A 16,604-nucleotide genomic window follows, 5' to 3' on the forward strand; every position below is an offset into this window, starting at 1 on the left:
TGCTACATGCTAGTTTTGGGGTGACTGAGATCTAAAAAAAAAAAAAAAAGTAGTCGGTAGATTCAAGAGCAGTGATTCTCATTTGGTGGGTCAGGTCCCAAAATGTATATTCAGATTTTTTCAGAACAGTACTGAGATGTACCGAGTCCCCACAAAGCACATGCAGAATTTGTGTCAGGGAATGTCACGACTTTGCAATAGTAGGAAGGTACGGGTCCCAGCGTGACAACAGTTAAGAATCACTGTTATATTGCATTCTCTATCCGGGCTCTCGTTCCCTAAGCTACGCTACGCATGGATATTAGAGCGCCTCGTTCTGTAGAAAACGGCCTGAGACTTCGTTTTACACTCTCACGACATTAGTATGCAAACTGCCTTACTCCCTTGATATCTGGATTTTGGCCTGTTTTATTGCCGCCTCTCCTCACTCATCCCCCCCAAAATTTCTCACAGCTGTGTTTGAATTTTTTTTATTTTTTTTGGGGTTGTCCTTGAGGAACACTTCACAAGAAGGCTAAAATTAGCAGTCAAGCCATTTCCCTGTTTTCTCAATTGCCCTTCCTTTGTCAAATGACAAGTAAGGGTTTGTCATTAGCGGCGTCTGAGGAGAATGACGGACGCAAGTACCCCGGCACGTCGCCGCCACGCGCATCGTTTCCGACTCACCGATGAAGTCATTGGACTTTCCAAGGTCGTAGTCCCACACGGTGACCTCTAACGTCTTGGCGGCGAGCTCTGAGAAGGAGATTTCGTAGAAGAACTCCTGACAAAAAAAAAAGGGGGGGGGGGGCAAAAAGGCGGAGCCGTTATTTCCGACAGCCTTGGCCCGCTGCGCCCGTGATGATCGTATGCAAACAGTAATTGGCTCGGGATGCAGCAGAGTGTGTCTGAGGACTACGAGAACCTAAATGAGCCTTTCGCTTTGCATTCATGCATTTGCGCGTACGAACACTGGCGGCGTACCTCATTAAACTCCGGGTTGAGAGTCTTCTTTATGACTGCGGTTTTGTGCTTGGACTTCTTCTGAACATCTGGCTTGAGGTACCTGAGACAAAAAAAGAGCGCGACAGCGTCATCGTCTACTGCCGCTCGGCCGACTGCTGCAGGGAATAGCAATGATTTTTCTAAGCTGATTTTCATATGGAAAGCCAAGCGCGTTATCCCTGGATTTTCGGAGGCAGGGCTGATTCTTGCCGTTTCGAGACCACTGCAAACACCAGCGACAACACTAATAGATATTAAGTTTGAGCGGTATTATCCAATTTTCTGATACTGCGAGTAAGGAGGTGAAAATTGCTCGCCTCATCGCTAATCAAGGGTTTTTGATGTCGCATCTTCTGATTCGAGAAATGTCCGTCCAACAATTTGACACAGTCTTCGGACGTCTGCGCATCTCCAGCCCGTCATTCCGTCATCGTTATTTAATTTTTTATTTTGTTAATTAAAAAAAAAAAATCCTCTTTTTTTTTTTTGGACAGCCCAATATTGTTCATTCTGTAATTTTACCAATTTGACATGTCATCATCATTGCTCTCTTTTTTTAAATTAATTTTTAATTTTTTTATTTTGTATGTGCATGTGTGCGTGCGTGCGAGGGTGTACTCATGAGTTCACCTAAAGCCTATTAAAAATCCCATACCGTTCACCTAAACCGAATACTTCAGAATCCAGCTAGTCGTGAGGTTGTCAGGAGACCCGAGGAAGGATCAAAGGAAAGAAAGGAAAGTGAAATCCAGCACCGACCAGACATCACCTCTACTACCCACCGGGTTACCAACCAGAGTCTTTCACCAACCCCAGAAACATCTCAATTCCAACAAATTAGGGAGACCAAAGGAGAGACTGAGGAAAGAAAGGAAGGACAGACGAAGCAGAGATCCACGGACATCGGCCTCCGCCGATTCAACCAGTCATCGTTATTTTAATCGCGCTTCAACATCGCTATTTTAGGATGGGGAATAGCACACAATGTTATTCATTTCGAAACAGTTAGGACTACTTTAGACCAAAAATATAGATTCTTCTCGTCCCCAAAATGCCACCTGTATTCCGTCAGTGTTTCAAAAATACCGTCAGGCCGCCAAACAATGGTCTGACGGATCTTCCTGACTGGCGACAACACGGTGTAAATGAAAATAAGAATAGCAGCTAGCATCGCTAGCTCTTGCTAGCTAGCCTCAGTAGCTAGCTAGCCTCGCTAGCTTGTGCTATCCCAATCGTCACTAGTCCTAAGATATTTGCACGAGTGGCACAACGGGACCTGCGATCACAAACGTCATACTGGGCTGAGATGAAACATCAATGACATCATCGGTTAACCGACTTGGACGCGACTTTTATCGCAATTAGCGACGACAACTAAAAAAAAAATCTATGGTCGCTGAATTTGGAGGTTGTTTGTTGTGTCTCGTATTTGCATGATGCTTAGGTACGATTATGTAATTTTAATGACAAAAATATTTGATACCGACGCCACAGATTGCATCAGCATCTGCCAGTGATCTGCCATCCAAACCCCCCCCCCCCCACTCCCCCGACATATATTTGGAAGGAGCGCAGCTAAATCTCGTATTCAGCTTCCCACCCACAGCTGGACGTGTCTGCGAGCGTATGTTCCCACACGCTCGCAGACACAACAAAGCGTCTTCCGAGAAGAATTCTGACGCCAAAGGCCAGAGATGCGAGCGCACACGTCAAGCTGAACAAAGCGGCGGGCGCATCGCCGCGTACGAGTGGGATGCGGGGGCTCACTTGGCAGCACACGTGTATGCGTTTTGTGCGCGTGTGTGGCACGGACGGACGGACGGGCAATTCTTAGGAATGTCCTCAATTGCTAAATTAACAATTAATTAACGAGATGGGATTTGTTTAGTTTAGTTTTAGATGTAAAACAGCACAAAATAACGTTGGATGTGAGGCACCTTAAAATTGTTACCATTATAACGTGGTTCACTTTTTGCGGTCTCGCCGTTTCGTGGATTTTTTCGGGGCAATTTTGCGTGCATTTATTTATTTTTTTACAGTAATGTACCTATTTTATAAAATTTATAAAGGTTTGAACATTGAGAATGTTTAAACAATAATTTAAATTGTTACTGTGTTGCATGTACAGTACACCATTTTTTTTTATCATTGTATTTTATTAAGATTTTAAATTTTTTTGTGATCAAAACTGATTTTATTTTTTGGTTTATAAAAAAAAATCATATTTTTTTTAGGATTTAACAATGGTTTAGCTTTTTTTTTTTTTACAGAACAATCTCAACTATTTATTTATAGTTTAAAATATTATTTTAATATTATATTAGTATATTTTTGGTTTTGTTTAAAATGGTCTATTCCACCCATAAACTCCATTATTAATTTATTTAAATAGTTTTAAAATAGTCACATATTGTTTTTCTTCATTACTTATTCATAATTTAAAATTGTCTGGAAAATTCCATGCATGAATCTAAATTATTACAATTTATTTTAAACGAATGAGTTTTAAATAGATTCTCCCCAAAACATTTTAAACAAATTTCATTATTTATTTATTTTTTAGTTTAATGCCATCCTTCCAACATTTTATTGTTTAAACCAAATTATTTACTTTTGTTTTATTTACAGAAATAGGGATGTTTGATTTCCTTAAATAAATTAAAAAAGTGACCAATGTACTTTCTTTCTGATGCAGGTGATGATTCAACAATATGTCAAACTGCCACGGTATAGCGCCAACTACTGGCGAGGAGGACTGAATGTCAGTCTTTGTTTTTCTCCAGGTATCGGTGACTAGTATTGGCAGCCTTAACGGGAACACAATACTTAAAATAAGGCTGTTATCCCCTCGATACCAACACCTGGTATCGGTACGCTCCCATCCCTAGTTCAGACATGCTTGCTGCATGGAAATTTCAGTGTTTTTAAAGAAAATTATTATAATGTCACTATTGATTAATTTGTTTAGTTTAACATAGTCGTTGTTTTTAACGAATCCAATTTGGTCCCTAATATGGATTCATCCATCCAATCTTGCTTTATTTATGTTTGGGCTGCTTGGCGAACTCTGAGGAGCTTTGCAGCGCAATCCCTGTCACAACAAACATCGGATGGGGCCAAATCCGCACAGTTGTGACTCCCGCCCTTAATTTGTGCGGCGTGTCCATCACGCGCGCGTCTATTTGTGAGCTCAAGCGCGGGCATGACTGCGGGTTGTTTGGCCATCCGCTCGTTCCAGGAACGAGCTGGAGGTCCCCGGAGAGAAAAAAAAAAAAAAGAAGTGTGGCATTAAGAACATTTCTGCGCTCGTTTGTCTCCTCGCTGTCAGAGTGCATCGCTCAAGCGGAAAAGCCTCGCTGACCTCGCTGACATGCGCAGTATTGCTTTCCTTCGCCGGTGAGTAATCAAACGACGGGTGGTCTTTTGTGACACTAACAACCCTGCCAGACTCTCACGTCCGCTCCGCGGCGCGACCCCAAGCGAGGAGTCCATCGCTCCCTTTTTGAAGACGGACATTCCCACGCGCGACGGCGCCCTCGTTAACTTGACGAATGAACGGGCCCGGCGGCGGTTCCCACTTGTGGCAAACCGGCCGTCATCCGTCGCCGTTATCTTGATGGATCGGCCAGTCGTTTGCGAGTGACGGCTACGGGTGACTCGTGGGGGGTCAGGGGTACAGTATGAGATTGTTTCTGCGCTTTCGTTGACTTAACGACCCCCGCAGGATTCATTGTTGGACTCCAAATGTAGTGACGGAAACTAATAGAGGCGTTGTCACGCTGTAAAAGGGGCAATAGCGCTATTAAGTGCCTTTGGAGTTCTCAATGCAATCACCAAGTCGTCCATATGTGACAGAATAATGACACTCTGAGGTTTTATTAGGCGGCGCGCACATGTTGCACACGTGGAGGTAAATTTGGCACATTGTCAACTGTAGCAAATATAACTTGGAGTTGTCGGAAATACATTTGTAATTGTAGCAAAAGTAACTTGTAGTTGCAGCAAAAGTAACTTGTAGTTGCAGCAAAAGTAACTTGTAGTTGCAGCAAAAGTAACTTGTACAAAATACATTTGAAGTTGCAGCAAAAGTTACTTGTAGTTGCAGCAAAAGTAACAAAAGTAACTTGTAGTTGCAGCAAAAGTAACTTGTAGTTGTAGCAAAAGTAACTTGTACAAAATACATTTGAAGTTGCAGCAAAAGTTACTTGTAGTTGTAGCAAAAGTAACTTGTAGTTGTAGCAAAAGTAACTTGTAGTTGCAGCAAAAGTAACCTGTACAAAATACATTTGAAGTTGCAGCAAAAGTAACTTGTAGTTGCAGCAAAAGTAACTTGTAGTTGCAGCAAAAGTAACTTGTACAAAATACATTTGAAGTTGCAGCAAAAGTTACTTGTAGTTGCAGCAAAAGTAACAAAAGTAACTTGTAGTTGCAGCAAAAGTAACTTGTAGTTGTAGCAAAAGTAACTTGTACAAAATACATTTGAAGTTGCAGCAAAAGTTACTTGTAGTTGTAGCAAAAGTAACTTGTAGTTGTAGCAAAAGTAACTTGTAGTTGCAGCAAAAGTAACCTGTACAAAATACATTTGAAGTTGCAGCAAAAGTTACTTGTAGTTGCAGCAAAAGTAACTTGTAGTTGCAGCAAAAGTAACTTGTAGTTGTAGCAAAAGTAACTTGTACAAAATACATTTGAATTTGCAGCAAAAGTTACTTGTAGTTGTAGCAAAAGTAACTTGTACAAAAGACATTTGAAGTTGCAGCAAAAGTTACTTGTAGTTGTAGTAAAAGTAACTTGTAATTGTAGAAAATAAATTTGTTGTAGCAAAAGTAACTTGTAGAATATCAATTTGTTGTTGTAGCAAAAGTAACTCAAAGTACATTTTCACACTTGTATCTGCACAGCAACAGCACTTGTGACTCCTAGTGGCGATTTCTGCGACTACAAGTTTTCTTCTTCTTATTATTATTATTATTATATTTTTGCGCTAAAATAACCCGCATAGAATTCACCCAAAAAACGGAGCAAACACACTTTTTGTCAAGCAAAGCAGTGACTTGGACACTAAACTTTTTGCTGTTGTGACCTCAAACAAAACAAAAAAGACGTGTTTTTAGAAGACAGAATCATTTCCAAACCACGTGTCGCGCTCCTTACGTTTTTACGTAGGGGTCCGAGAAGCCGTTGACGTCCATGGCGGCCAGGTGGGCGCAGCGCTTGACGCCCACGCACAGTCCACCTCGGACCCTCTCCTTGGCGTCGCCCGGCCCCTCGCCCTCCACGTCGGCCGGGGGGACGTACTGCAGGCACAGCAGCAGGCGGCCTCGCTCCTCCAGACTTCTCTGCTGCTCCGTCTCCCACTGAGGACGGCGAGCAGGCGCATGATGAGAAGAGCAACAGAAGGTTGAGCTGCGGGAGCCCCGTAAGTAATCAAAAGTAACACGGCGACGCCGCACTGGCGGCAACTGTAATTCATTTTTTATATTTCCCCGACGCATTGTAAAGATAAGATATGGGGCTTTTGTCGTTTGGTGACGCGGAAGTCAGGTTGATGGTTTGTGATGAAACACGGTGCGGTGTAAGATACGTTTACAGAAATTAAGAGGCTCTAGTGTGCCGCATTTGCTCCCCAAAACGTATATATACGTTCTATAATATATATTAACATGCCCCAAAGACGTATTTATACGTTTTTATGTTTTTTTTTATTTTTTATTTAATGCTAGCGCATACAGAAGGCTTTGATGCAGCCTCTGAAATGAAGGGAACACTTGAAGCAATGGTTGTTATTACAAAAACGGCCAGCAGGTGGCAGCAGAGTATAAAAGATCAACCAGGGCCATATTGCAGAAAGCTCTTTTCCCCAGTGTTTTAAACAGATTTGTGAATAATGATGAAACTTAGCTATATTCTAATGCTCAAATTTGTTCCTGATGAAAGAAGAGACTCTAATATTTCTGTTGGTAGTTTGGTAGATGTGTTTATAACAATAAAACACAATATTCTGTGAGTCTTGCAAAATCAGTCAACATCCAGTAAACCAGCCTGGAGCAAAGGGGGTTGCTTCAGTGAAAATGGCTGGGAGTGAATGAGTTAAAGGAGTAAAATGATCATAACTGAAGTCTGCTGTGCACACTCCCACAGCGGCGGATCTACTGGCTTGCCACTTGCTACTTGCGCAATCAAATGTGAATTTAAGTCATAGTAATATCTAAATTTGATGTCAAAGTATTTATCCTCCCGCGAATGTCCAACAAGAACCCAACGATTTCTGAACGATAAGCCTGATGATGATGATGATGATGATGATGATGAGGCTGGGGTCAAGAGGTCAACGTAGTGTGACTTTGCTCCTTGGTATGCTTTTGTTTGAGTTGTTTAAAGCAGATCCTCTTCAACATTTCATGAGTTGTTTAGGAAAGTGAAACCTATCGATCGCAAATGCTAACAAATCTTTATCGCATGCGGTAGCCCGGGCGGCAATTCATATTGATGCGCTTTATGAGTTCAGTCCTCAAACTTGCAGGGATTAGTTTCGATGTTGACAAAGAAGAAAAACATATTGATTTTGTATGTTGGGCTGAAATGTTATATTGATGTATGTTTTTGTGTGAGTGTGTGCGTGTACATTGACAAGAACATTTTTCAACTACACACTTTAGGGCTGTTTTATTGCCAGCAACGATAGACAACGACAAATTCCTCTTGGTGTGAAACGTTTATGTGGCAATAAACCAGCTCCTGATGAGCACTTTCACGCTGTCTAAGGCTAACGTGAATGAATGCAACTCATTCTGTGTCATTTGAAAATATGGACATTCTAGTTGGAAAGTACTTTGTTGCCTCAAAGGCCCAATAAAGTCAAGTCTGAGATTTCTGAATTGTGGAGATACAGCATGAAACCTTTCGATCTTTTATTTTTGTGAGTTCCACTTGCCCAACTATATAAGAACTTAGCACAAATGTGACTAACTATGCCTTTAGATAGTCTCTTTTAGAGTGCCTCGTTGTTGGCTGTAAGTGCATGTCATGCAGAGAGAGGTAAAAGAGTGAGGAGTGGGAACCAACTTTTTGAAAAGTCTGACTTGATAGCCAGCGTCTGGACTGGGGTTTTGCGCCAGTGTTGCTGCTTTTGAGTGCCTCGTTGTCAGCTGTGAGTGCGCGCACATTATGGAGAGAAAGACAGAAGAGTAAGGAGGTGGGAACTGTCAGACTTGACCGCTAATGTGCGGAGCGGGGGTTTGGATTTTAGGCTTTAGAGCACCTTGTTGTCAGCCTTGAGTGTGCGCATGTCACGCAAGGGGAGGGGGTATTTTATTTATGTATTTATTTTTTTTAAATCTGATTTGACAGTCAGCATGTGGACTGAATCTTTGCCTTGGTGTGGCTTGTTTGAGTGCCCCGTTGTTGGCTGTGCACGCACGTCAAGGAGAGAAAGACAGAAGAGTGAGGAGCTGGGGAATTTTATTTAATTTTTTTAAATGTCTGACTTGACAGCCAGTGTGTGGGATTTAGAGTGCCTCGTTGTTGGCCTTGAGTGTGCGCATGTCACACGGAGAAAGCCGGAATAGTGAAGAAGGATTTTTTTTAAGTCAGATTTGACAGTCAGCACGGGGACTGAATCTTCGTCTTGGTGTGGCTGCTTTAGAGCGCCTCGTTGTTGTGGCATGGAAAAGCCTTGCAAAGACCTGGTGGGATATATTCCAGGCAATGGAGGCTTTAAGTGGATATATTTTATTTCATATTTTTATGTTATGCTAGACGAAGTAGCATCCATTTTTCCATGTTGTTTCCAGGACGGTTTTAGCGCATTGAGCGGACACGCCCACCTCGCTCAAAAGAAGTGAGAACGGCTTTTCACAATTTTGTAGCCTCATTTTATATACTTGGCAATTTTCTTAATCATTCAAATTTGACCGTGTTGTTAACAACACTCTTCTTGGCGTCGTGTCAAATTTCCAAGACACATTTATTTATTTGTAAAATGTCGGCGAGGTCCATGTGACATTAAGCCGAGCCGCCGCCGCCGCCTCGCGCCTGCACTAAAAATCAAGCGGCGAGAGGTGAGAAGCCGCCTGACTCCGGGGCGAAGCGTCGGCCCCGAGTCCCATTAATAATTACGGCTGCGGCCGTCGGTGCTTTACATGGACGACCGCATACTGTTGGTTTTGGAGGTTTTGACACACGAGCGAGGCGACGGAGAAGATGCAAAGCGACAAGTGGAAAAGCAAAAGGCAGAAGTGGGAGGCCGTGACTCACCCACTTGGCCGGAAGCAAACGCACGTATGTTATTTGCGGGTGGTGTAGTTATATATGGGAACTCCATCATGGCCAGGCAAAGCTCCCTTTGCAATTTCTCATAAAAGCAGAAAAGCTGAATTTCCAGCCTCTCGTCTCTCTTTTTTGTATCGCTCCATCTCTCATTAAGTCTTATCTCCAGGCGAGAGCAGGACACACAGTAAAGTGATCAATATGCCGCACGCCTCGCATCCATCCTCCCTTTGTTAATTGTCTCCCCGGCTTCTCTTCTCGCAACTCCGTCGCTCGGAAGTTCCCGTATTTTGGAATTGGAGACGTGAGTGCGTTTGCGTGACTGATGGACTTGGCAATTAGGGATGATAATTTGCATGAGTGCGTGTGGTAATGAAAGAGCTCAGACCCTCCGCAGGTCGATAGCGAGCGACTCATTAAGGGAGGCAGAAGCAAATAGGCGTCAGTGGCCGCCCCAGCACGCCCACAGACCAGTGGGAAGGATTTTTTTTTTTGTTCTGGTTGAGAGGGAGCGGACGGACGTCACGAAAACAATCAGCAGAATCGATAAAGCGGCTTGGTGACAAACATGGAAGCCAGTGAATTATCCCCGCTATTTAGGCTAGATCAGGGTTTTGAAAGCTTTTTACAACAAATAACACCTAAAAAAAAAAAAAAAAGATTTGCCTCTCCAAATATAGTATAGAGTATAGTGGCGTAGTAGCACCATTCAGACAAAAAAAATTCCAAACCCTGTAAAACTCATCAAAAATATTTCGTTAAATTTCAGAAACCGACAAGTGCCAATCAATATAATTATAGTTAACAAAGACTGACTGAATAACTAAAATTGAAAGAAAAAAAGTCAAATAAAAACAGAAAATGCCTTTAAAAAACTAACTTAACTCATTCACTCCCAGCCATTTTCACTGAAGCAACCCCCTTCGCTCCCAGCTGTTTTACTGGATTTTGACTGATCAGAATATTCTGTTCTATTGCTATAAAAACATGAAACCCACCAAAAGAAAAATTAGAGACTCTTATTTCATCAGGGGGAAAAAAGTATATTTCTATCTGTTTCCGTTTTGCAGCAATTAGCATTAGAATATTGCTAAGTTTCATCATTATTCACAAACCTGTTGAAAACACTGGCAAAAAGAGCTTGTTGCAACATGGCCCTGGCTGAGCTCTTATACTCTGCTGCCACCTGCTGGCCGTTTTTGTAATAACTACCATTGCTTTAAGCAACCTCTTCATGTCACAAGCTCAATCAAAGCCTTCTGTATGATCTAGCATTAAAAACGTATTTATACGTTTTTTGGGGTTTGAATGGGTTCAACTACATTTTACGTTTAGAAAATGTAAAAAAATTTGAATTATAGCGAAAATGTCCTTCCTTTTCATGTTTGTCAATTAAGTCCACTGAAAGCTCTTGTATTAGGTTTTTTTGTATCTTGCACTTGACAAATACACCATGCAAATAAAAAAAACTAAAACTAATACAAAAACTTAAAAGTTACAGTTAAGCATAAAAAAATACATATATAAACTCATAAAAATTAAGAACCTTGCTCTAAAAGTTAATTAAATTTAGCTAGTTAAAAAACTTAGCTAAACTATTCACTCAACTTCCTCTTTCACAATAAACAAACAAAATATCCCGAATGTTCCTCAGAGTTGATGACATGCTTTGGCATCTCTGTATTTTATTTTTGTCATGTTGTTAGATCAATATTGTTTCTGCGGATGATGTACGTGTTCCGTTTTTCTATAGCTTGCTATAATTGCAACGTGATAGTGATGGTATTAAGAGGTGGATTAAGTCGGATAAATCCCTACTGAAGCCCGCCATTTTTAATTGAAAGCAGCGCATTGCTCGTGGGTGTGAACGTGAGCGTGACTGCTTGCTTGTCACTTCTGTGACTGACGCGCGATCGGCCCAGGGTCAGCCAAAGTCAGCTGGGAACGCGTTCACCAGCTTTGCATGTGGAAAAGAAAGCGTACGGATAGAAGGCGTTCCTCACCTCTCTCAGGTAGCAGGAGATGCCTCTGAGAGCCGTGCTCATGGCTGTGGGCGAGGGCAGCTGCAGGGGAAGAAAAAGAAAAAAGAAAAAAAGAAAAAAGATGGGAAGAGTCAGGCCTGAGGAACGGCTTACTTGAAAAACGACGGGGCGCGCGCGTGCGTGTCATGGGGTGAGAGATGGCCCGATGGCCTCGGAGGGTTTCGTCGAATTGCAGCCTCCCAACATGCTTTGACACTTTAATCCATTTGCGCCGTCATGTTAAGTCATGCTACAAAGATAGCATTTAGCACATGATTACGTTACTATTGCACATGATCACACATAGCACAATGTATGTAGGTTTTCCGAGCAGTCACAGTTCATTTTTTTTAATCATTATTTATTTTTATTTTTTTATTCAAAACTCAATTTTTTAAAATCATTATTATAATTTTTGTTGCTGCTCTTATATTTAACATAAATCGTACAATTAGAATTGGAGTAATTTTACACATTTATATTTTAATTATTTCTATGAAAATGGCTCTTTATACAATGTTATTCTTGCAAGATTAAAAGTGGTTCACCTTTGTGTAAGCATGATAGGTAAATAACTAGTTGTGTCATAGAAATAGGTAAGCTATAAAAGTAGGTGCATAAGAAAATAGGTACGTGTATTAGTATAAGTAAGGTTAGTAGGCAAGTAAAGTAAGTAAGTATGTACATACTGTAAGTAGTTATGTAACTATGCAAGTAGCTTAGCTAGCTAAGTTTAGTATAGATAACTATGTATACCAGTATATGTAGCTTGCTAGCTAGCTAGCTAGCTAGCAGCCAGGCAAGTATATGTAAGCAAGTACCGGTAAACAAATAAGTGGGTAAAGTAAATAGCTAAGTAAATAAATAAGTAAGCATTTGTGAGTAATTGCTGTATATCTAAATACGTATACTATTATTTGATTTGTATAGTACTTGTTTTACATAAATAGATATGTGTAAAAAAATAAATACAAATGTGTTGTAAAATAATTACTGCCCATGTCATTGCTTGAACCTATCTCTGCCTTCTGTTTATGCGTTCCCTTAATTAAAATGTTCACGTCTTCAAATGATTAATAGACATCGCACTGGAAGTTAGTTGTTCAAGGTCAAGATTTTTGTTATTTCTGTCCTTTCTCAGCGTGTATTTTTCTTCTCACAGGAGGAGGGTGCTCCAGACAGATGTTGAAGTGTTTGGTCTGGTCGGGCTTCACGCGGCGCAGGGCCACCCGCGACTCCCCGATGAACTCGTTATGCGTCAGCTTGTCTTCGTCGCACACCGACACCCTGGAAAGAGCAAGAAAGAGGAAAAGGAAATTGATGGAGGACCAACACGCGGATAAAAGGTACAAGCTGATGAATGACGAATGAGAATAAATTGTGTTGAACTTGAGGATGACAAGAATGTTTAGTCTTTTTTTTTAAAGCAAAGAATAATATTTGGTCAACAATCTTGATAGCATACTGTTTGTTGCCCAGTGTCTTTATTTATCTTATGCGTTAGCATTAAGCTAGCAGGCTAACTGTAAGGTTGTTTTAAATACAGTGGAATGAGCGCATGTGCTAGCTAGCTAGCCAGCCAGGCAAGCAAGTAATAAAAGTAGTAGTGGGTAAAGTAAATAGCTAAGCATTAAGCTAGCAGGCTAACTGTAAGGTTGTTTTAAATACAGTGGAATGAGCGCATGTGCTAGCTAGCTAGCTAGCCAGGCAAGCAGGTAATAAAAGTAGTAGTGGGTAAAGTAAATAGCTAAGCATTAAGCTAGCAGGCTAACTGTAAGGTTGTTTTAAATACAGTGGAATGAGCGCATGTGCTAGCTAGCTAGCTAGCCAAGCAAGCAGGTAATAAAAGTAGTCGTGGGTAAAGTATATAGCTAAGTAAATGAATAAGCATTTGTGAGTAAGTATATTTAAATAAGTAGATGCTATTAGTAATCACAGCAAATATTTACATTTGATTTGTATTTAGTTTGACAGTAAAGTTAGGATAGGAGTGGCATTAAACAGCTTGGTTAAGAAAAAAAAAACAGGATTTTTACGCTGCTATTCGTGAAGTGAGGTGAATTGTTTATACTGTCGCCAGATCTACAATTTTAGTTTGCGTCACTTGTATATACCAAATATATATATTTGTACAAGTGCTACTTTCATCACCCCTCAGGATAGGGAAAGTGTATCATGCAGGACCGAGCCGATCCATATTTATGCGTCTCTCTCCGAGTTTGACATCTGCCACCTGCACAAGGCCAAAGTGGCAGTGAGCGGGCCAGTGGAGGGAAGGCAGCGTGTTTGCGAGGCGAGGGAGGCCGTGAGGAGGGGACGGCGCGTGGGCGACGTGGCTGAGGTGACAGACGCAAGATTTCGTTCCAATCTAACAGCGCTTGAAGAGATTTGGCTTTGTGCGGTATTGGCGCTGAAAAGAAGCAGCACTGAATTTCAAATGGGATTCCGCCATTTAGGAAAATACAAATATGGACGAGACGAGCTCGTTCGATCTGGTAACAAAGCCGACAGAAGGCACCGGTGATGATAAAAGACGTTATTGCTTGAAAAAGGGGGCCGGATGTTGCCCCGGGCACACGGGTGACAAAAGTCGGAGGTAATATCCAGTCAAGTATCTCAGATTACAGACACTTTGGGAACCTTTGAAAAGGGCAAGGGAACGAGATGTGATGATGGATGGCGCTGACGCGCAAAATGTGAAGAGTAAAGGGATCGTCTGGGCGCAGGTCGGAAATAAAAAGATGTGCTGCAACATAACATTAGTGGATGTCCACACGTATTTAGATCAGAGTGGTCGAAGCGCAGATTAGAGGGGTGCAATGAACTCATTCCCTGCCATTGACGGCTATAGACGTCAAAAATTTGAACTATTTCTATTAGTTTCAAAAAATCCACTTTTGTTAACAAGAGTATGAAAACCTAGGAAAAAAATTATTGTACATTTAGAACAGATATACAATTTGTGATTAATCTTGACTTTAAATAATTAAGTAATAAAACAAAAAAGATAATATTATTTAAAAAATTAGAGGCGTCAGACGATAATTTTTTTTAATTGTAATTAATTGCATGACTTCAATAGTTAACTCATGACTAATCACATTTTATACCACACACATCCGTGCGGGCGCTGAATCTGTCTGCCTGCGCTTTGATCAAATCCGCCAAAATTGCTTTACACGAATTGCGCCACACGTTAGACCTGGTTTTACCCAGTCTAAAATCTATCGTCTCCGTTTTGTAAAAAAATAAAAATAAAAAGAAGAGAAAAGATTGCGTCTTAGTGTGTAGTCAATTTAAAAGTCCAGAATAAATGACCATTGCGGATACAGCATAGTGTAATGAAAATCATCATTTCTATACGGAGCAAAACTTTCTTTTTTCACTTCCCAGAACAAATATCTTGCATTTGTTTTTAGCGTTTTTATTTCCCCCGCCACCAGAAAAAAATGGGCATCCACAGCATATTGTATACAATGATTCAACTTTATACCCCAAAATATGCAGTAAACTATGTAAAGTCACCCAGTAAAATGGCACTATAATCAATATGACACGTTTTTCAAATGACATTCTCTGACAAATTCCCGCGTCTGCTTCCTGCAGCAGCGGAGATAAAACATGTAGGTGGGGAAGTGAAGGGGGGGGGGGGGGGGGGAATGAAATTGCATCACAGGAAAATAGAGTTCTGCTCTTTTGTCACATTTGAATAAAGCAGCGGAGCAGAAATTTGATCATTTGCTTTTAGTGTTCGTGTTGTGACTTTTGGGAGAGAAAAAAAACCCTGCCTGTTCATATCTCAGAAAGAATAAGTGTCTCTCAAGGTTGAATTTTTCCAGGACCAAGCCACAATGATGCTCGTTTTGTATTTGCATTGAAAAAAAAAAAAAAAAAAAAACATACCAATGTAATCATGTGCTTAATATTCATTTATTTACACTGAATGCAGAGTTGAGGTTCATTTGAGCTGACCTTCTTAACAGAGCCGGATTATTTCTATGGTACATATACATTAGGTGTGGAGCTCACAGCTAACATACAACACATTTATTCAATTATAGCTTGATGCGGATGAACACATATTTGATCCGGCCTATCGTGTGACTGTAATTTTTTAACTAATTCATTTGACAATTTTTCATAATTAATCGCATTTTTCTACCTCTGCTTCTACTTTTTTCATTAATTCTTGGGACTCTTGTGTGATTAAGGGCTATGTAAATAAACTTGACTTGACTTTAATGCTTTTAACGGATATTTACTCGAGTAAAATCTTGGAATTCCTGTAAAAATCATCAAATAGAAAGTATATTTCTATGGCTAAGCTTGGCTGCAGGTTATAGGTCATAATAGGAAGTAAATAAAACGGAGTTAATTTTTTTTTAACACTTTAAAGAATTTAAATTAATCTCCAGAGTTAAGACTTCACTTTCGATGGCACAAAAAAAAAAGAAGGAAAACCTCAAAGGAACCATTTTAAGACACGAGCAACGTGGACTAAGTGGACCGTCACAAAAAAATTACAGTTGGCAACACTAATAGACAATAGACGACGGAAAAACTGCGACCCGGTATTGGGCTTTGTGGCGCCTTCTACAATATGCTGTGCAGTATTCATTTTTATTGAACCACAAAAACATGGCGTGATTGTCAAGGAAGAAGCGGATGACCACAATGATTTCATATCAAGGTCTATTCAGTCAAAACGAAAGTATTTTTTGTTTTCATTATGCTAATCAATAACTTCTGGTGGGCTTGTCCGAGCTATTAACTAATTTGCTCCCAAAAACGTATACAAACGTTCTATTTTATACACTGCCACGGTCCCAAAAACGTATTTATACGTTGTTGTTTTATGCAGCTTCTGACCTGAAGAGATCGCTTAAAGCAATGGTAGTTATTACAAAAAATGGCCAGCAGGTGGCAGCAGAGTATAAGAGAGCAGCCAGGGCCATGTTGCAACAAGCTCTTTTCCCCAGTGTTTTCAACAGGTTTGAGAACAATGATGAAAGTTAGCTATATTCTAATGTACAAATATACTTTTTTTCCTAATGAAAGATGAGACTCTAATCTTTTTTTGGGGGGTAGTTTCCATGTTTTTATAGCAATAGGACACATCAATCTGTGGGCCTTGCAAAATCAGTCCAAATCCAGCAAAACAGCCGGGAGCGAAGGGGGTTGCTTCAGTGAAAATGGCTGCAAGTGAATGAGTTAAACTCCTGGGCTGAAAATAGGCGGCCGAATCATCTGTTATTTGAATTTGATTCAGCCCTCGTTATAATGCATACGTCGTCCTCTCCCGCCCTTAAATCTCCTCCGCCGAACACCATGTCA

General features: G+C 40.8%; 2 protein-coding genes across 6 annotated transcripts in view; one reads left to right on the forward strand and one right to left on the reverse strand.

The window, feature by feature from the left end:
- Positions 1-16,604, forward strand: part of adprh (ADP-ribosylarginine hydrolase) — a 56,527-nt gene that overhangs the window by 5,534 nt on the left and 34,389 nt on the right. For 4 of the 5 annotated variants that reach the window (XM_086064220.1, XM_086064221.1, XM_086064219.1 and 1 more), the window contains 2 exons: positions 6,148-6,400; positions 12,433-12,616. The gene's annotated coding sequence lies outside the window, so the exon portion shown is untranslated. The remainder of the gene's footprint in view (positions 1-6,147; positions 6,401-12,432; positions 12,617-16,604) is intronic. The other variant, XM_086064222.1, reaches the window with a different exon arrangement.
- LOC147156461 (double C2-like domain-containing protein alpha) overlaps positions 1-16,604 on the reverse strand; it is a 32,394-nt gene that overhangs the window by 3,173 nt on the left and 12,617 nt on the right. The window contains exons 6-10 of the mRNA XM_086064218.1: positions 12,431-12,557; positions 11,253-11,312; positions 6,136-6,338; positions 964-1,045; positions 667-763 (exon numbers count right to left, since the gene is read on the reverse strand). Of these exons, the coding sequence (XP_085920344.1) occupies positions 667-763; positions 964-1,045; positions 6,136-6,338; positions 11,253-11,312; positions 12,431-12,557 (569 nt within the window). The remainder of the gene's footprint in view (positions 1-666; positions 764-963; positions 1,046-6,135; positions 6,339-11,252; positions 11,313-12,430; positions 12,558-16,604) is intronic.

The sequence above is a fragment of the Leptonotus elevatus genome, chromosome 20 (genome assembly GCF_054856555.1).
Source record: "Leptonotus elevatus isolate MCC_2025b chromosome 20, RoL_Lele_1.0, whole genome shotgun sequence".
Classification (NCBI taxonomy): Eukaryota; Metazoa; Chordata; class Actinopteri; order Syngnathiformes; family Syngnathidae; genus Leptonotus; species Leptonotus elevatus.